The 20,353-nt window shown below is 44.7% G+C and overlaps 1 protein-coding gene across 1 annotated transcript; it reads left to right on the forward strand.

Annotated features, from left to right (window-relative positions):
* The first annotated feature begins 508 nt into the window (after window positions 1-508).
* Window positions 509-18,696, forward strand: klb (klotho beta). Its single transcript, XM_061930115.2, has 6 exons — window positions 509-1,228; window positions 1,568-2,081; window positions 5,644-5,912; window positions 5,971-6,227; window positions 9,559-10,436; window positions 17,940-18,696. The coding sequence occupies exons 1-6, from the start codon at window positions 509-511 to the stop codon at window positions 18,341-18,343; spliced, it is 3,042 nt and encodes a 1,013-aa protein (XP_061786099.1). The 3' UTR covers window positions 18,344-18,696.
* Window positions 18,697-20,353: the final 1,657 nt, after the last annotated feature.

Below are 20,353 nucleotides of genomic sequence, written 5' to 3' on the forward strand. Positions count from 1 at the left end.
AGACATATTTAGAGCCTGCCGGCAATAAGATGTCAGGAAACGTTCCATTTTTCATCGTCTCGTGTGGGGAAAAAAAGTATTTTCCCCGTCCTTTAATAAAAGCGCTGAAGGCATTACCGCTTAATGTGAATGGATGTCGCTCATATCAGAGATATTTTAGGCTACATTTAAACTCTGGTTAGGAGAGGTCAGTGTGCAAATTGACACAAAAAAGGCATGTGTGATTTATCTGTGTGTGTTTTATGTGCTGATAGTGATGCCTAAAACAACAATCTCATAGTAGCACCAGCAAGGTACTTGGTTATGAGTCAACCTTTGAATGTGCAACCATGAGGTGGGAGGGCGGGGCTGAGTGCAGTGCACAGAATGGGAAGGTCTTAGCAGGTGACAGTGATCCAGCAGCACCACACAGCTTCACATTGTGCTCCTGTATCGTTCCTCTGCCAGCATGGATCAGATATTCTTTTAAAAGAACCGATACCGAGCTCTGCGACAAGACTCCATCACCATGCTGGAGCTGGACCACCCAGCCCATCACAGGGTTCAGTGGCTCTTACTCCTATGGTTGGCCACTTGTTGGCACCGAGGCTCGGCTGGCGATGGCAGACAGATGTGGCAGAACCCCAAGCCGGTCCCTATTACTCTAGAAGAGTCTTTTTGTCATGATACTTTTCCTTCAGGATTCCTTTGGGGGTCTGGGACGTCTGCCTTCCAGACTGAAGGATCACAGGATGGAAAGGCACCATCCATATGGGATAACTTCACCCAGTCAGAGACCGCCGATGTAGCAAGCGACAGCTATGCTCGGTGGGAAGAAGATGTGCAGGAGCTGGAGTATCTTGGGGTGAAGTCATACACGTTTTCACTCTCCTGGCCTAGACTGTTCCTGGATGGGATTCATCCCAATGAGCGTGCTGTGGAGCACTACAACCGCCTCATAAACAAGCTGGTGGAAAAGCGGATTGAGCCCGTTGTTACCGTCCATCATTGGGATCTGCCACTGGTCCTGCAGAAGGAACACGGAGGCTGGAAAAATGGCACGCTCATTCCATTGTTTGAGGACTACGCCACATTTTGTTTCCGCACATTTGGGGACCGTGTCAAGTACTGGCTGACCATGCATAACCCATACCTGGTGGCCGTCCAGGGGTACGGTACAGGGGTGCACGCCCCTGGAGAAAGAGGGGGGCTCGCTGGCTCTCTGACGGTGGCCCACAATCTGATCAGGGTAAGTCTTAAAGCAACGTTTTCTTGTATTTCAATTGGTCGTTTTTACGTCAGTAAACAGGACACATAAGTTATTGAGGTCCAAAGTCCATCTTGTCAGCACAGTTTGTGACAGGAAGTCTTGGGAGATATGCCTCAATAATAATCACTCAGTGTTTTTTTGCAGTGCAGAGCGCTGCACAGATGGCGTGTGTTGACACTTAGATGAGAAAAAGGTCATAATCAGGCTGCTACTCAAGTTACGGCAGTTGTATATTTGTTGTTTACGCAGTCGATCATTTTTAAACAGCAATTATTGTCAACTTTTGAATGGAGTGATATGATACTGTTTTGTTCTCAGGCACATGCCAAGGCCTGGCACGCCTATAACACCCACTTCCGTCCAGCGCAGAGGGGTAAAGTGTCCATTGTCTTGGGCTCCCATTGGGTCGAGCCTCAAAAAGGCCAGTCCACAGCCGCCAATGTTGAGCTCTGTCAACAATCAATGGAGGCTGTGCTGGGTTGGTTCGCCAATCCCATCTTCGGTGACGGAGACTACCCAGCCTCCCTAAAAACCCGGCATGGGTCCCTACTGCCCACGTTCTCGGCACAGGAGAAGCTGTGGGTGCAGAAGACGGCCGACTTCTTTGCGCTGTCCTTTGGCCCGAACAACCTCCGACTGGGGAGAGACCTGCCCCACTATGGCCAGGCCGTGACACCGGATATGAGGAGCGTCCTGGGCTGGATAAAGCTAGAGTACGATGACCCACAAGTGCTGGTGGCCGAGGGCGGATGGTTCTCTGAAGCCAGTGTGGGTAGAGAGGACACGGTCGCCATTTACTTAATGAAGAGATTCATCAATCAGGTAGTACAAGGTAATAGTTATTTCATTGTTCCAATTCAGTTCTATTTATTTCAACTTTTATTTGCCTAGGTTAGTGTACATCACAGGTGTCAAACTCAAGGCCCAAAGCGTAGAAATATGTGTAAACAAAGTGACTTACCTTTTCTTAATAAATGTATTACAAAAATAAATGTACTGCGTACAATTACATATATTTACTTTAATCATCTCTAATAATAAAACTAAATAAATACAAAGGTCCTGGGTTCAATCCCGGGCTCGGGATCTTTCTGTGTGGAGTTTGCATGTTCTCCCCGTGACTGCGTGGGTTCTACTCCGGCTTCCTCCCACCTCCAAAGACATGCACCTGGGGATAGGCCCCTCCCACCTCCAAAGACATGCACCTGGGGATAGGCCCCTCCCACCTCCAAAGACATGCACCTGGGGATAGGTTGATTGGCAACACTAAATGGTCCATAGTGCAGACCCGGCCATTATGCGGCCCGCGGGCCACATCCGGCCCTTTGTGCGTCCCTGTCCGGCCCGCGTGAGGCCAATCATAAATTACAAAATAAATTTTAAAAAGTATCTATGTCGAGTGTGCAATACAACGGTGCTGCTTTTGTTTTGAGTCACTAGAGAAAAGCGCTATATAAATATAATTCGCTTCACTAATTCACATTTATTTGCTTAAAGCAGGGGTGTCCAAATCAAGGCCAGCGGCCCGTGAATGAATGATCAATGGCCCCCGGGATGATATTTGATTAGTATTAGAAGCGGCCCGCAGGCCACAGCCGCCTGCTGCTGTTTTGCACGCACTAATACTCCATCAGTGTTGGCACTAGGAATTTTCAAAATGTGGTCCCAGGGACCCCATCAAGTCGTAAAAATGGGGTCCCGCAGTACATTTTTGGGGTCCCATTTATTTGTAAGCGTTTTGAAAACAAATGCTAAATGTGTGCTTGATCTTGTTATATCTCACACTCTATATTGTGTTTTGGAAAAAGGTTACTTCATTCATTAAAATAAATAATACAAAAGAAAACACATTTTTATGCATATGTAAATGTATTCAGTTATAAACATTCATTCACTTTCTTCTTTCCTTCATGGATCTAAACTTTACTGCTGCCGGTATTTTCTTCTATGTTTTTATTGTAATATTTTCAGAATGTGTTTGTTCTATTTTTGGCCAAAGTAAGACAAGGAAAACAATCTGAAGTTGTCTTTGTTTTTTAGTTTTAATGCCATGATTTTAATAGTCTGTGTGCACAGATTTTCCTCCATGTGGCCCCTGAGCTAAAATGACTTTGATGACACCACTGGCTTAAAGCGTGGTAATGTTCAGTAATGAGAAAATGGCAGTCATCTTTGCACGTAAGCATTGACCTGATCACTGACCGTATAGAAACCCACGCCACCTTTCGTGGTTAAGGTAAAGGAGCATATTCTGTCAAAATCAATTGTGTGATTAATCTGCGTATGTCCATGATTAAAGCAATTAACTCTATTTTGGACGAACCTAATAAAAACAAAAAAGATGAATTCAATTTCAACATAAATAATAATTACAAAGATTCAAACTAAAGTTTAATTCAGTTACTTTAGTTGAAATTCAACTCAACTCAGTTTAACACACTTAAACTCCATCCATCCATTTTCCACCGCTTGTCCGTTTTGGGGTGGCGGGGGGGGTGCTGGAGCCTATCTCAAACTCGCTGAAGCTGAACTCAATTCAGTTTAATTTGTACCGATACCAATAAGATAACAATCTTACTTAGAGGTGTTCCGATTTTTCACTTCGTTACGATACCGATATTGCAGCCTCGAGGGTTGGCTGATACTTGTATTAATCCTTTCATTATTTTGTAGTGTTGAACCTTAGAAATATTTGATCGAGTGAAATGAGTCAAACGGAGAACAATGGTCGGGATGAAATTAGAAGATGTTTCCTTTTAACTTGGACACACACATCTATACCTTTGGTCATTTCCAGAATTATAGTTATCTCACCCTCTGAGAAGTTTTACTAATGTTTTCCAATGTTGTAAAAATGTGTAGGATAAATATTACGAAGATTTGCGTCAGCCTGCGACACATGGTAATTGGGATAGTAGGCTAATATAGCTAATTGGCCATGAGTTGCCATCATTATAAGACTTACAGGTAAAAGCCAGTAAATTAGAATATTTTGAAAAACTTGATTTATTTCAGTAATTGCATTCAAAAGGTGTAACTTGTACATTATAGTTATTCATTGCACACAGACTGATGCATTCAAATGTTTATTTCATTTATTTTTGATGATTTGAAGTGGCAACAAATGAAAATCCAAAATTCCGTGTGTCACAAAATTAGAATATTACTTAAGGCTAATACAAAAAAGGGATTTTTAGAAATGTTGGCCAACTAAAAAGTATGAAAATGAAAAATATGAGCATGTACAATACTCAATACTTGGTTGGAGCTCCTTTTGCCTCAATTACTGCGTTAATGCGGCGTGGCATGGAGTCGATGAGTTTCTGGCACTGCTCAGGTGTTATGAGAGCCCAGGTTGCTCTGATACCAGCAGATGACATGGCACCCCAAACCATCACCCAACCATGCAAATTTTGCATTTCCTTTGGAAATCGAGGTCCCAGAGTCTGGAGGAAGACAGGAGAGGCACAGGATCCACGTTGCCTGAAGTCTAGTGTAAAGTTTCCACCATCAGTGATGGTTTGGGGTGCCATGTCATCTGCTGGTGTCGGTCCACTCTGTTTCCTGAGATCCAGGGTCAACGCAGCCGTCTACCAGCAAGTTTTAGAGCACTTCATGCTTCCTGCTGCTGACCTGCTCTATGGAGATGGAGATTTCAAGTTCCAACAGGACTTGGCGCCTGCACACAGCGCAAAATCTACCCGTGCCTGGTTTACGGACCATGGTATTTCTCTTCTAAATTGGCCCGCCAACTCCCCTGACCTTAGCCCCATAGAAAATCTGTGGGGTATTGTGAAAAGGAAGATGCAGAATGCCAGACCCAAAAACGCAGAAGAGTTGAAGGCCATTATCAGAGCAACCTGGGCTCTCATAACACCTGAGCAGTGCCAGAAACTCATCGACTCCATGCCACGCCGCATTAACGCAGTAATTGAGGCAAAAGGAGCTCCAACCAAGTATTGAGTATTGTACATGCTCATATTTTTCATTTTCATACTTTTCAGTTGGCCAACATTTCTAAAAATCCCTTTTTTGTATTAGCCTTAAGTAATATTCTAATTTTGTGACACACGGAATTTTGGATTTTCATTTGTTGCCACTTCAAATCATCAAAATTAAATGAAATAAACATTTGAATGCATCAGTCTGTGTGCAATGAATAAATATAATGTACAAGTTACACCTTTTGAATGCAATTACTGAAATAAATCAAGTTTTTCAAAATATTCTAATTTACTGGCTTTTACCTGTATATAAGTCTTTACATTTTTTGCGGCTCCAGACCGATTACTTTTTTGTATTTGTGGTCCAATACGGCTCTTTCAACATTCTGGGTTGCCGACCCCTGATCTAAATGTTCCATGGTACTTCAACTTGTGATTGCTGTGTTTCAGCTGCCAGGCTGGACGGTGTGCGGTTGCTAGGCTACACCGCATGGTCGCTGGTAGACGGCTTTGAATGGAATTACGGCTACTCGGTCCGCCGGGGCCTTTTCTACGTCGACTTCAGTCACTCTGACAGAAAGAGGACGCCCAAAACCACAGCTCAGTACTACAAACATGTTATTGCTGACAACGGTTTCCCCAGATTGGAGACACCTGTAGAGGTCAAGGGTCGTTTCCCCTGCGACTTTCACTGGGGCGTCGCTGACTCCACCTTGCAGGTACTAAGACGACATGGCAACAAATCCTCCCCTACTGATCTTTCTTTGTTGTTCCTAGGCCCGCTTCTACCCTTTCTCCCCCCAGTTTATAGATCCTCATGTGTACAGTTGGAACTGGACAGGAGACGGATCGTTGCATCCGATCCCAGGAGAGGAGCTTCCTACTAATCGATCCCAGTGCACTGATTATCTGACCATTCGTAGCCACCTTCACCTGTTCGCATCGACTGGAGCATCGCATTATCGCTTTGCTCTAAACTGGTCTCTGATACTACCACATGGAGACCTCTCTCAAGTAAATACGGAGGCGCTGAGGTAAAAATATGATTATTGCCACCCTTGCATCTAGAGATGTCCGATAAACCTACTCAGTGGCCTAGTACCTACTCAGTGGCCTAGTGGTTAGAGTGTCCGCCCTGAGATCGGTAGGTTGTGAGTTCAAACCCCAGCCGAGTCATACCAAAGACTATAAAAATGGGACCCATTACCTCCCTGCTTGGCACTCAGCATCAAGGGTTGGAATTGGGGGTTAAATCACCAAAATGATTCCCGGGCGCGGCCACCGCTGCTGCCCACTGCTCCCCTCACCTCCCAGGGGGTGATCAAGGGTGATGGGTCAAATGCAGAGAATAATCTCGCCACACCTAGTGTGTGTGTGACAATCATTGGTACTTTAACTTTAACTTTTATAATGGCTTTTTTGCCGATATTGTCCAACTCTTAATTACCAATTCCGATATCAAGCGATACCGATATATTCAGTCGTGGAATGAACACATTATTATGCCTAATTCTGTTGTGATGCCCCGCTGGATGCATTAAACAATGTAACAAGGTTTTCCAAAATAAATCCACTCAAGTTATGGAAAAAAATGCCAACATGGCACTGCCATATTTATTATTGAAGTCACAAAGTGCATTATTTTTTTTAACATGTCTCAAAACAGCAGCTTGGAATTTGGGACATGCTCTCCCTGAGAGAGCATGAGAAGGTTGAGGTGTTTATGTTGTGTTACGGTGCAGATGTTCTTCCTAAATGTGTTTGTCATTCTTGTTTGGTGTGGGTTCACAGTGTGGCGCATATTTGTAACAGTGTTAAAGTTGTTTATACGGCCACCCTCAGTGTGACCTGTATGGCCGTTGACCAAGTATGCTTGCATTCACTTGTATGTATGTGAAAAGCCGTAGATATTATGTGATTGGACCGGCATGCAAAGGTTTATTGGCGCTCTGTACTTCTCCCTACATCCGTGTACACAGCGGCCTTTTAAAAAGTCATACATTTCACTTTTTGAAACCAATACCGATCATTTCCAATGTTACATTTTAAAGCATTTATCGGCCGATATTATCGGACATCTCTACTTGCATCTTTTCCTGACTTTTTATTGACCTAGTTTTATCGAGGCTGGTTTCTGTGACTTTACACTGTTTTTTTCTGTGTTTTTATGAGGGAAACATTTCACTGCTTTAATTATGACAAATTCTCCAAGGTGGAAACTTTCCATGGGAATTAATAGGATTTAAAAGCAATAGGTGGGGATTTATGGGGATTATTGGTAATGAACTGGAAATGTGCAACATTGCGAGTTAGGCTATTGAGAGAAGTTGCAGAATAAATATGGTTAAAAACACCACATATTAGGCTAATTCAGTTGACACAGACCAGTAGAGGTGGGAATTTTTGGGCACTTACTGTATGTTTTTGATTGATTGAAACTTTTATTAGTAGATTGCACAGTACAGTACATATTCCGTATAATTGACCACTAAATGGTAACACCCCAATAAGTTTTTCAACTTGTTTAGGTCGGGGTCCACGTTAATCAATTCATGGTACAGATATATACTATCAGCATAACACAGTCATCACACAAGTTAATCTACTCGATGGCCTACTGGTTAGAGCAGGGGTCTCAAACTCAATTTACCTGGGTGGTAGCGGGGGTGTATATTGTAGACTGGGAGAGTTAGGGCTGCATGGGATTCTGGGTATTTGTTCTGTTGTGTTTATGTTGTGTTACGGTGCGGATGTTCTCCCGAAATGTGTTTGTCATTCTTGTTTGGTGTGGGTTCGCAGTGTGGCGCATATTTGTAACAGTGTTAAACTTGTTTATACGGCCACCCTCAGTGTGACCTGTATGGCTGTTGACCAAGTATGTCTTGCAGTCACTTACGTATGTGTACAGAAGCCAAATACAACATGTGACTGGGCTGGCACGCTGTTTGTACAGGTTGTAGAGGGCACTAAAGGCGTGCCCTTATTATTGTTGCTTGGGTGAAAATCAGCAGACGTTTGAGAGAATGGTTGCCCTGAAATTCGGGAGTCTCCCGGAAAAATCGGGAGGGTTGGTAAGTGTGACGCTGTCAAGCGCCATTCATATAAAACTCGCAAAATAACGTTCCGCAGGCCGCGTGTCTGAGACCCCTGGGTTAGTGTCCGCCCTGAGATGGGTAGGTTGTGAGTTCAAACCCCGGCCGAGTCATACCAAAGACTATAAAAATGGGAGCCATTACCTCCCTGCTTGGCACTCAGCATCAAGGCTTGGTATTGGGGGTTAAATCACCAAAAATGATTCCCGGGCGCGGCCACCGCTGCTGCCCACTGCTCCCCTCACCTCCCAGGGGTGAACAAGGGGATGGGTCAAATGCAGAGGACAAATTTCACCACACCTAGTGTGTGTGTGACAATCATTGGTACTTTAACTTTAACTTTAATCATCAGAGTATATACATTGAATTATTTACATTATTTACAATCCAAGGGGCGGGGGGGGGGGGGGGGGTTAGGTTTGGTTGATATCAACACTTCAGTCATCAACAATTGCATCATCAGAGAAATGGACATTGAAACAGTGTAGGACTGACTTGGTAGGATATGTACAGCAAGTAGTGAACTTAGTGAGTTCAGAAAGTATAAGAAAAAGTGTCTACATTTGATTATTTACAATCCGGGGAGGTGGGATGTGGAAGGGAGGATGTTAGTTTAGGGTTAAAGTTGCCGGGAGGTGTTCTTTTAGTGCGGTTTTGAAGGAGGATAGAGCTGTCCTTTCTTTTACACCTGTTGGGAGTGCATTCCATATTGATGTGGCATAGAAAGAGAATGAGTTAAGACCTTTGTTAGATGGGAATCTGGATTTAACGTGGTTAGTGGAACTCCCCCTGGTGTTGTGGTTATGGCGCTCATTTACGTTAAGGAAGTAGTTTGACATGTACTTCGGTATCAGGGAGGTGTAGCGGATTTTAAGTGTTTTGCCGAGAGTATTATTTGTAGTATGTACATTTTCGGAATGTACTGGTACTTGTTCTATTTTTGGCCAAAGTGAGACCAAGAAAAGAATCTGAAGTTGTCTCAATTTTTAAGTTATTATGCCATGATTTTACCCGTCTGGCCCGCGTAGGGCATAGAGTTTCCTTCATGTGGCCCTTGAGCTAAAATAAATGCTAAAATGGCCTTTGAAGTCTGGCAATCCCATTCGGAGTTCCCATGTTCCAGGCAGATTAGACTTGCTGTACCATGTTTGAGAGTTAAATTGAGCAGCGCAGCTCTTAAGGCGTCGGGTAGTTAGATTTACACAGCGTACTATTGCGCAGCCATACTCCTATAGCAAATTGTTAAACCTCCTCTGTGTTTTTGTTCTGAAAGATACTACCGCTGTGTCCTTACCGAGCTCAAGAAACTGGACCTGGAGGCTCTGGTCATCCTTTACTACCCCACGCACAAAGCTCCACTGGGCCTGCCTGGTCCGCTGCATGCCTCTGGAGGTTGGCTCAACCCCAGCACAGTGGATGCCTTCCTGGAATATGCAGCACTGTGCTACCGGGAGCTGGGCACCTTTGTGCGGTACTGGATCACCATCAATGAGCCCAACAGGCTGACAGATATTTACTCCGACAGGAAGGAGCAGCACCAGGCTGCCCGTAACCTCCTTTTGGCTCACGCGAGAGCCTGGAGGCTCCACGACAGGAAGTTCTCTCATCGCGACGGGGCTTCGGTGTCGCTGGCGCTTCATGCCGACTGGGCCGAACCTGCAAACCCCTTTTTGTCGTCACACACGGCAGCGGTGGAGAGATTCCTTCTTTTTGAACTGGGTCGCTTCCTCGACCCGCTGCTGAGGACTCCGCTTGAAATGAAGACCGACCTGAAGGAGAGGGCCCGAGTAACGACCCATCAAAGATCACCTCTGCCTACTTTCACTCAGACCGAGAGAGAGGAACTGAAAGGTGCTTTAGGTTTCATCGCACTGAATCACTTTACCACTCGTCTGGTCTCTCCTGGTCCTCCTAGTTCGCACCAAAAACATCATGACTGTCTAACTCTTTCTGACCCCACCTGGCCCTCCTCCGGTCTGGGCCAAGCTCTCGTCCCTTGGGGCCTGCGAAAAGTCCTGAAGTGGGTGACAGAGCGATACGGGCGCACTCAGCCGATCATTATCACCGCCAGCGGGGTCGATGACCAGGCTCCAGTGGAGGACAACATGAGGCAACACTATCTCCAAAGTTACCTACAAGAGGCTCTCAAAGGTCATTTTCTTCTTTTCTTTGTGACTGTGACTCTGAGGCAGACCTCCCAGGGAGGAGAGGTGGAGCAGCTTTAGAAAAATAAATCATATAAGTATTGAACCTGCGAGCTATGCTAACTTTGACTAGAGTTTAAAAACCTGCCAGGATTTCATAGCATTTAGTAGAACAATACTGTGATCAAAATATACAAATGACTTAGTACCCTTATATTTCACAGCATTTGACTTTACAGTAAATTACTGTAAAGGTTATGCAATTATTAGCCCGTAATTTACAAGGAACATTTTTACAGTGTAAGTTTAACTGTCAGGACTTTTTTGTCTTTTCAGTGATTGTTTGCTGTTTTATTGTCTCACTCTATTATACGGATTTTTACCCGCAGGTGTTTTTAATGTTAAATATCAAAAAGTCAATGTCCAATTCTTATACAGTTTTACGATACTTTCAGTTATTCGACAATACCCAAAGACAAACAGGACATAAAAGTCAGGCATAAAAAGATTTTTCTCAACTTTTTTTTGCTCAGGTCTTTCAATCAACAGAAATACCAACAACTTAATGTTTTATTTTAGTTTCACTTGTGTTGTCAAATGATATTTTTTGGAATCAGATTAATCACTCTTTTGAATTTGGATTCATCATGATTAATTACAAGTTATTACTCACTTGTATGATTTAAATTCACTTTAAAAAGAGCAGAATATTTTGACACCAATGCAATTTTATTGTCAGACTGTCATCCAGGAACATTTTTTTAAATGTTTTACTTGAATTCACGTCATAAATCGGTTTGATTAGTTTTATATAAAGTGTATTTTCGAGCAAAATTTACAGTCAAAGCAAATTAATCTGTGTATAAACAGGATATTTTTTGGGATTAATCACATGCGTTAACTTGTTTTTATTGACAGCCCTAATTTTACCCCTTTAAAGCAGTGTTTCTTAGCGCCCCCTAGAGGGCCGGCAAAAAATATCTGTTTCTCAGCTGTGGTCGGTATGGTCCTCAGTTGTAGTACACTTTTCTACCACTTGTGGCAGCAATTAAAATCTCAAACAAACAGAAGAAGTCTGGAGCTAAAGTCATAGAGAAGTTTCTTGAGTGCAAAAATTATGACTAAAATGGTGAAGCTGTATTTTCATTTGCACTGAAATTTTATTGACCGGTTTATTTAGGAATCATATTATTGTATGTATGTACATATATATGTATGTATATATATGTGTGGGGAAAAAATCACAAGACTATTTCATCTCTACAGGCCTGTTTCATGAGGGGGGTACCCTCAATCGTCAGGAGATTTTAATGGGAGCATTCGCATACCATGGTTTATATAGGGCACAGAGTGGGTGGGTACAGGCTGGCCTAGGGGCGTGGTGATTGGTTCATGTGTTACCTAGGAGGTGTTTCCGTCTATGGCGGCATGTTGTTACAATTTCGCTGCGCTTGTTGAGGGATGACAGGTCTGGACGGTAGATAATAAACAATTTCTCTTTCAAGCATAGGTTGCATCTTTTATTACCACTATTGTAAGGTGTGCTGGATGCAAGAATTTGCCATGTTATTGAATATTCAACATTATTGTCTTTGAGGTCCCAATGTGTTTGCTGAGTTCTGTGGTATTTCGCAGGTTTTTGTTCCTGAAAGAAGCCTTGTGGTTGTTCCATCTGGTTTTGAATTCACCCTCGGTTAATCCTACATATGTGTCGGATGTGTTAATGTCCTTGCGTATTACCTTAGATTGGTAGACAACTGATGTTTGTAAGCATCCCCCGTTGAGGGGGCAATCAGGTTTCTTTCGACAGTTACATGCTTTGTTGGTTTTGGAGTCGTTCTGACTGGGGGTCGACGGCTCATTTGCAATTGTTTTGTTGTGGTTTGAGATGATTTGTCGTATATTGTTCATGCAGCTGTAGCTCAATTTGATGTTGTTCTTGTTGAATACTTTTCTTAGGTTGTTGTCTTTGGGAAAGTGTTTGTCAATCAGGTTGAGGAATTTGTGTCCAATGTTCGTTGAGACGTTTTTGCTGTATGGGGGGTTGTACCAGATGATGCCGTTTCGTTTTCTGTTCTTTTTTGGCTGGTTTCCTGGCGTGGGTTCATAGGTGAGGGTGAAATTGTATCCGCTTTCATCAAGGGCTTTTTGGTACGGGGGGGTTGCTTGGTCAAATTCAGCTTTGCTAGATGACAGCATCGATAGCCTTTTATTGATTCCGGTAGGTATTCTTTTCGTGGTGGTGGGTGTATGGTTGCTGTCATGGTGCACGTATTGGAGTGTTGTGTTGGGTTTCGTGAATGGTTGGTAGCTGTTATTTCTCAGGTTGAAAGTGACGTCAAGGAAGTTGACGGTTTGCTTGTTGGCTTCAATCGTGATCCGTAGGCCGTTCTCTTTGAAAATTTGGCATATGCGCTTCTTGGTATTCTCGCTGCTCCTTGGCGAGGCGCGACACACAGTATATGTACATATATTGTATATATGTACATTTATTTTCCATTCATTATTTATCAGTCCTTTCTTATGCAGTATATTTGGTTAGTACCTATTTTTCTATTCAGCCTGACCTAAGCCTAAGGTTTATGTGTTAAATAACAATATTTGTGATTAACATGCTTTTCTATCATTTGACAGGGTTGTAAACTGTTAGTAGCTTAGATATAATTATTGAATATAATTAAAATCAAGTGTAAGATTACTAATTCAGTGTTATTATTTGAGAGGGACCCTCTGTACTTGAAAAATTGGGCCCCGAGGTCAAAAAGGCTAAGAACCCCTGCTTTAAAGGTCTTTCGATCAAATGATGTCACAGTTTTCAAATAGGATACATTTGCATAACGTGAGTTATTTTGATCATTTAAACGTGACAATATATGATCAACTGGGTCAAAATTAAACAAACATTTGATATTTTTCTGAAGTTTATTGAGAAATTTGAGCATTAAACAAAATGAATCAGTAATGTTTTGACCCCATTCAAAAACTCATCGACTTTTATGTCTTGTTTGGCTTCAGAGGTAATTAAAGACAAAATAAATTCCTTTCAGCTTCTCCTAGATCAGTGGTTCTTAACCTGGGTTCCATGGAACCCTAGGGGTTTTGGTGAGTCGGCCTCGGGGCTTCGGCAGAGGTCAAGACACGTGTACATCAAAACTTCTCTCTATTGTCATATTATGGATACCTCCAAACGATGTTCCCTCTAATGTTGCATCTGATTTGCAGGTGTGTCATTTGTTGTGAGTTCATGTTGCTTTTGTTCTTTGAACAAGGTGATGTTCATGCACGCTTCATTTTGTGCACCAGTAAAAAAAAACATAACTTTGTCTTGAATTTGAAAAAAAAAAACATTTTATTTTTCACTAAATGAATAATAATAATAATAATAATAATAATGGATTTGATTTTGTATTGCGCTTTTCTATTATTGGATACTCAAAGCGCTCACAGAGAAGTGGGAAGCCATCATTCATTCACACCTTGTGGTGGTAAGCTACATTTGTAGCCACAGCTGCCCTGGGGTAGACTGACGGAAGCCAGGCTGCCAGTTTGCGCCTACGACCCCTCCGACCACCACCTATCATTCATTCACCATTCATTCACCTACGCCCCCTCCGACCACCACCTATCATTCATTCACCATTCATTCACCTACGCCCCCTCCGACCACCACCTATCATTCATTCACCTACGCCCCCTCCGACCACCACCTATCATTCATTCACCTACGGCCCCTCTGACCACCACCTATCATTCATTCACCTACGACCCCTCCGACCACCACCTATCATTCATTCACCATTCATTCACCTACGCCCCCTCCGACCACCACCTATCATTCATTCACCATTCATTCACCTACAACCCCTCCGACCACCACCTATCATTCATTCACCATTCATTTACCTACGCCCCCTCCGACCACCACCTATCATTCATTCACCTACGACCCCTCCGACCACCACCTATCATTCATTCACCATTCATTCACCTACGCCCCCTCCGACCACCACCTATCATTCATTCACCTACGACCCCTCCGACCACCACCTATCATTCATTCACCATTCATTCACCTACGCCCCCTCCGACCACCACCTATCATTCATTCACCTACGACCCCTTCGACCACCACCTATCATTGATTCACCTACGCCCCCTCCGACCACCACCTAGCATTCATTCACCATTCATTCACCTACGCCCCCTCCGACCACCACCTATCATTCATTCACCTACGACCCCTCCGACCATTCATTCACCTCCGACCATTCATTCACCTACGACCCCTCCGACCACCACCTAGCATTCATTCACCATTCATTCACCTACGCCCCCTCCGACCACCACCTATAATTCATTCACCTACGACCCCTCCGACCACCACCTATCATTCATTCACCTACGACCCCTCCGACCACCACCTATCATTCATTCACCATTCATTCACCTACGCCCCCTCCGACCACCACCTATCATTCATTCACCATTCATTCACCTACGCCCCCTCCGACCACCACCTATCATTCATTCACCTACGCCCCCTCCGACCACCACCTATCATTCATTCACCTACGGCCCCTCTGACCACCACCTATCATTCATTCACCTACGACCCCTCCGACCACCACCTATCATTCATTCACCATTCATTCACCTACGCCCCCTCCGACCACCACCTATCATTCATTCACCATTCATTCACCTACAACCCCTCCGACCACCACCTATCATTCATTCACCATTCATTTACCTACGCCCCCTCCGACCACCACCTATCATTCATTCACCTACGACCCCTCCGACCACCACCTATCATTCATTCACCATTCATTCACCTACGCCCCCTCCGACCACCACCTATCATTCATTCACCTACGACCCCTCCGACCACCACCTATCATTCATTCACCATTCATTCACCTACGCCCCCTCCGACCACCACCTATCATTCATTCACCTACGACCCCTTCGACCACCACCTATCATTGATTCACCTACGCCCCCTCCGACCACCACCTAGCATTCATTCACCATTCATTCACCTACGCCCCCTCCGACCACCACCTATCATTCATTCACCTACGACCCCTCCGACCATTCATTCACCTCCGACCATTCATTCACCTACGACCCCTCCGACCACCACCTAGCATTCATTCACCATTCATTCACCTACGCCCCCTCCGACCACCACCTATAATTCATTCACCTACGACCCCTCCGACCACCACCTATCATTCATTCACCTACGACCCCTCCGACCACCACCTATCATTCATTCACCATTCATTCACCTACGCCCCCTCCGACCACCACCTATAATTCATTCACCTACGCCCCCTCCGACCACCACCTATAATTCATTCACCTACGACCCCTCCGACCACCACCTATCATTCATTCACCTCCGACCCCTCCGACCACCACCTATCATTCATTCACCTACGACCCCTCCGACCACCACCTATCATTCATTCACCTACGACCCCTCCGACCACCACCTATCATTCATTCACCTACGACCCCTCCGACCACCACCTATCATTCATTCACCATTCATTCACCTACGGCCCCTCCGACCACCACCTATCATTCATTCACCTACGCCCCCTCCGACCACCACCTATCATTCATTCATCATTCATTCACCTACCACCACCTATCATTCATTCATCATTCATTCACCTACCACCACCTATCATTCATTCACCTACAACCCCTCCGACCACCACCTATCATTCATTCATCATTCATTCACCTACGACCCCTCCGACCACCACCTATCATTCATTCACCATTCATTCACCTACGACCCCTTCGACCACCACCTATCATTCATTCACCATTCATTCACCTACGACCCCTCTGACCACCACCTATCATTCATTCACCTACAACCCCTCCGACCACCACCTATCATTCATTCACCATTCATTCACCTACGGCCCCTCCGACCACCACCTATCATTCATTCACCTACGGCCCCTCCGACCACCACCTATCATTCATTCACCTACGCCCCCTCCGACCACCACCTATCATTCATTCATCATTCATTCACCTACGGCCCCTCTGACCACCACCTATCATTCATTCACCTACGACCCCTCCGACCACCACCTATCATTCATTCATTATTCATTCACCTACGACCCCTCCGACCACCACCTATCATTCATTCACCTACGGCCCCTCCGACCACCACCTATCATTCATTCACCTACGGCCCCTCCGACCACCACCTATCATTCATTCATCATTCATTCACCTACGGCCCCTCTGACCACCACCTATCATTCATTCATCATTCATTCACCTACGGCCCCTCCGACCACCACCTATCATTCATTCACCTACGACCCCTCCGACCACCACCTATCATTCATTCACCTACGACCCCTCTGACCACCACCTATCATTCATTCATCATTCATTCACCTACGGCCCCTCCGACCACCACCTATCATTCATTCATCATTCATTCACCTACGGCCCCTCGGACCACCACCTATCATTCATTCATCATTCATTCACCTACGGCCCCTCTGACCACCACCTATCATTCATTCACCTACGACCCCTCCGACCACCACCTATCATTCATTCATCATTCATTCACCTACGACCCCTCCGACCACCACCTATCATTCATTCATCATTCATTCACCTACGGCCCCTCTGACCACCACCTATCATTCATTCACCTACGACCCCTCCGACCACCACCTATCATTCATCATTCATTCACCTACGACCCCTCCGACCACCACCTATCATTCATTCATCATTCATTCACCTACGACTCCTCCGACCACCACCTATCATACATTCACCATTCATTCACCTACGACTCCTCCGACCACCACCTATCATACATTCACCATTCATTCACCTACGACTCCTCCGACCACCACCTATCATTCATTCACCTACGACCCCTCCGACCACCACCTATCATACATTCACCATTCATTCACCTACGACTCCTCCGACCACCACCTATCATTCATTCACCATTCATTCACCAGTGTGAGCGTCACCGGGGGCAAGGGTGAAATGTCCTGCCCAAGGACACAACGGCAGCGATTTGGATTTGGTGAAACGGCGCATATGAAAGTGGTGTGTTTCGTTACCTCCAACAAGGTTAAGAACCACAGTCCTAGAGAGTAAAATAGGTACCAAAAAAATATGTTTTTTTAGATAGTAGGCCCAACTGTCTTATATTCTCATTTGGAACAATTCCTGGACTTGCCAATGCATAATATGAGTATGATCAGCAATGGCCAGATGAAAATGATGCACGGCCACAAGCAACGCATTTTATGACTATATTTATGAGCGCCTCCTATAAAAGCATAAAGATGATAAAGGAGGGCGGCTAGAAACAATGGAGGTATGAAGCAGATCAGTGTTGTGTTCATACTTTGCCCTTCATGGCCGGTTGCTCTTCTTTAGCTGTAAACATTGTTTTCATCAAATGAAAAGAAACCAATGTGTGTATTTTGTGCAGCCCGTCGCTTGGATGGTGTCAACCTGCAGGGCTTCTATGTGTGGAAGCTGCAGGATGGTCATGTTCCCCAATATGGTCTTTTCACCTCAACTCACCGCCAATCCAAAGCAAAGGCCTCCATTGATGTCTACAGACAAATCATCACTCACGGCGGTTTCCCTGAAGACGGCACCTTGCGCACCTGTGGGACCAAGGGGGCGTGGCCAGTGTGCTCCCTGTGTGTGTGGATGACAAAGAACAAGGCCCTGACGGTTTTTGGCTGCTGCCTCCTGCTTTTAGCTGTCCTCTTTACTGCACTGTTCTTCTCCGTCGTGGTCACTAGGAGAAGATACACAACGGGTCGGATGAGAGAGGTGAGCGTCGTGAGGAGGAGAAGAGGAGGGCGTCCGTCGGTGTTCTCATGAAGGCCTCTTATCTAAATGCTAAACACTCATTGTATCACATTGTGTTCGTGCACAAGGGACTTTAAAGAGTTGTGTCTCTATCAGAGAGAGCATGGCCAACTCGGTTGGTAGCAAACATGGCGCCCTGTAGTCACGTGAGGTTTTTTTTTGCCCAATCATTTAGGTCAGGGGTGTCAAACTCACTTTAGCTCAGGGGCCACATAAAGTCAAATCTATTCCCACGCGGGCCGGACTCGTACATTCATGGCATTAAAACTAAAATAAAGTAAAAATAAAGACAACTTTAGATTGTTTGTCCTACTTTGGCCCAAAATAGAACAAGCACATTCTGAAAATGTACACTGCAAAAAGTGAAATCTAAGTAAGATGAAATATGTCAAATAAGGGTGATATTTGCTTATTTTCTGTCTGAGAAGATCATTCTTCTCACTAAGCATATTTTATGTTAGAGTGTTTTACTTGTTTTAAGTGTTTTGGTCCTAAATGATCTCAGTAAGATATTACAGCTTGTTGCAGAGATGTGATGACCTATATTGAGTAAAACATGCTTGAAACTAGAATATCAAGTGTTGCAAAGCTGTGTCATCAACACTCACAAGTATAAAACTACTTTTTTAAAGTCATCATTTCTTATTTCAAACATGAAATACAAAATCATGACTTTGACACAATTGTGTCTCATAATTAAAACAGATGACAGCCATTATTTTCAATGAAACAATAGAAAATAGGTACTCATAAAGTAGTACAGTTGGCACAGTACAGTAAACTGACAGTTCATATTGAAACATTTAACATGTGACATCTTAAACTATTTTGAACAGAAATAGTTCATGCACATTCAGATAAATTCCTCAAAATTAAATTTTTTTCTGGCAGATCATTTTGCTTAGTTCAACTAAAATACCCCTTATTGTTGTCATTTTTTTTCTTGTTTTTGAACACTGACATTTTGCAGTGTACATTTAACAAGTAATCCTCTTGGCAGTTATTTGGAAATTCTGAGGAAAACAAAAACAAACGTAGACTTTGTCTCAGGGTTTCTACAAAGCCATAAACCAGTCAAACTCATTTTGGCTCAGGGGCCGCATGGGGGACAATGATAAAATCATGGCATCCATCCATCCATCCATTTTTTTACTGCTTATTCCCTTTGGGGTTCGCGGGGGGCGCTGGAGCCTATCTCAGCTACAATCGGGCGGAAGGCGGGGTACACCCTGGACAAGTCGCCACCTCATCGCAGGGCCAACACAGATAGACAGACAACATCCACACACTAGGGCCCATTTAGTGTTGCCAATCAACCTATCCCCAGGTGCATGTCTTTGGAGGTGAGAGGGGCCTATCCCCAGGTGCATGTCTTTGGAGGTGGGAGGAAGCCGGAGTAGAACCCACGCAGTCACGGGGAGAACATGCAAACTCCACACAGAAAGATCCCGAGCCCAGGATTGAACTCAGGACTACTCAGGACCTTCGTATTGTGAGGCAGACGCACTAACCCCTCTGCCACTATATATGACAACGTCAGATTGTTTTCTTTGTTTTAAAATAGAACAAGCTCATTATAATTTGTTGAAAGGACTAGTTGGTACAATCCCTGGGGACTCTGCATGGCAGAGGCGTCCTGCTCCCTGAGCCAGGCTTGCACCTGACCGCATAGCTAAATGAGGCTAGGTGACACTGCTGGGAGGCTTTTCCACCATTGGGACACATCTTCAGTTGTGTGCCCCAGCGTCACAGGGTGTTTCGGCCCGGCTTTCCACAAGACACCCTCTGCCGAGAAAGGGCCCACCCCAGGGTGATCAAATCCCGGGGTGTGTGCGTCCCATTAGGTGTTAGCCTTAGCAGCCCAGCTGGTGTCACTCCTCCTCAAGGTCCTCTCTGCTGTGTTGGCCAGCTCTTTAATGGCCTGTCTGTGAGCCTGCCCCCTGACTCCAACCTCCCTAAGGAGCTTTGCTGTTGTGCTTGCTACAAAGCCCCTACAGCCCACCTCCACTGGGCGCACCCTAT

Source organism: Nerophis lumbriciformis, linkage group LG36 (assembly GCF_033978685.3).
Source record: "Nerophis lumbriciformis linkage group LG36, RoL_Nlum_v2.1, whole genome shotgun sequence".
In the NCBI taxonomy this organism is placed as follows: Eukaryota; Metazoa; Chordata; class Actinopteri; order Syngnathiformes; family Syngnathidae; genus Nerophis; species Nerophis lumbriciformis.

Excerpts from the sequence above, each read along its gene's own strand:
- klb (XM_061930115.2), top strand. The coding sequence starts at position 509 with ATGCTGGAGCTGGACCACCCAGCCCATCACAGGGTTCAGTGGCTCTTA. Across the intron at positions 6,228-9,558 it reads GTAAATACGGAGGCGCTGAG|ATACTACCGCTGTGTCCTTA; the intron begins GTAAAAATATGA and ends TTGTTCTGAAAG. Across the intron at positions 10,437-17,939 it reads CCTACAAGAGGCTCTCAAAG|CCCGTCGCTTGGATGGTGTC; the intron begins GTCATTTTCTTC and ends TATTTTGTGCAG.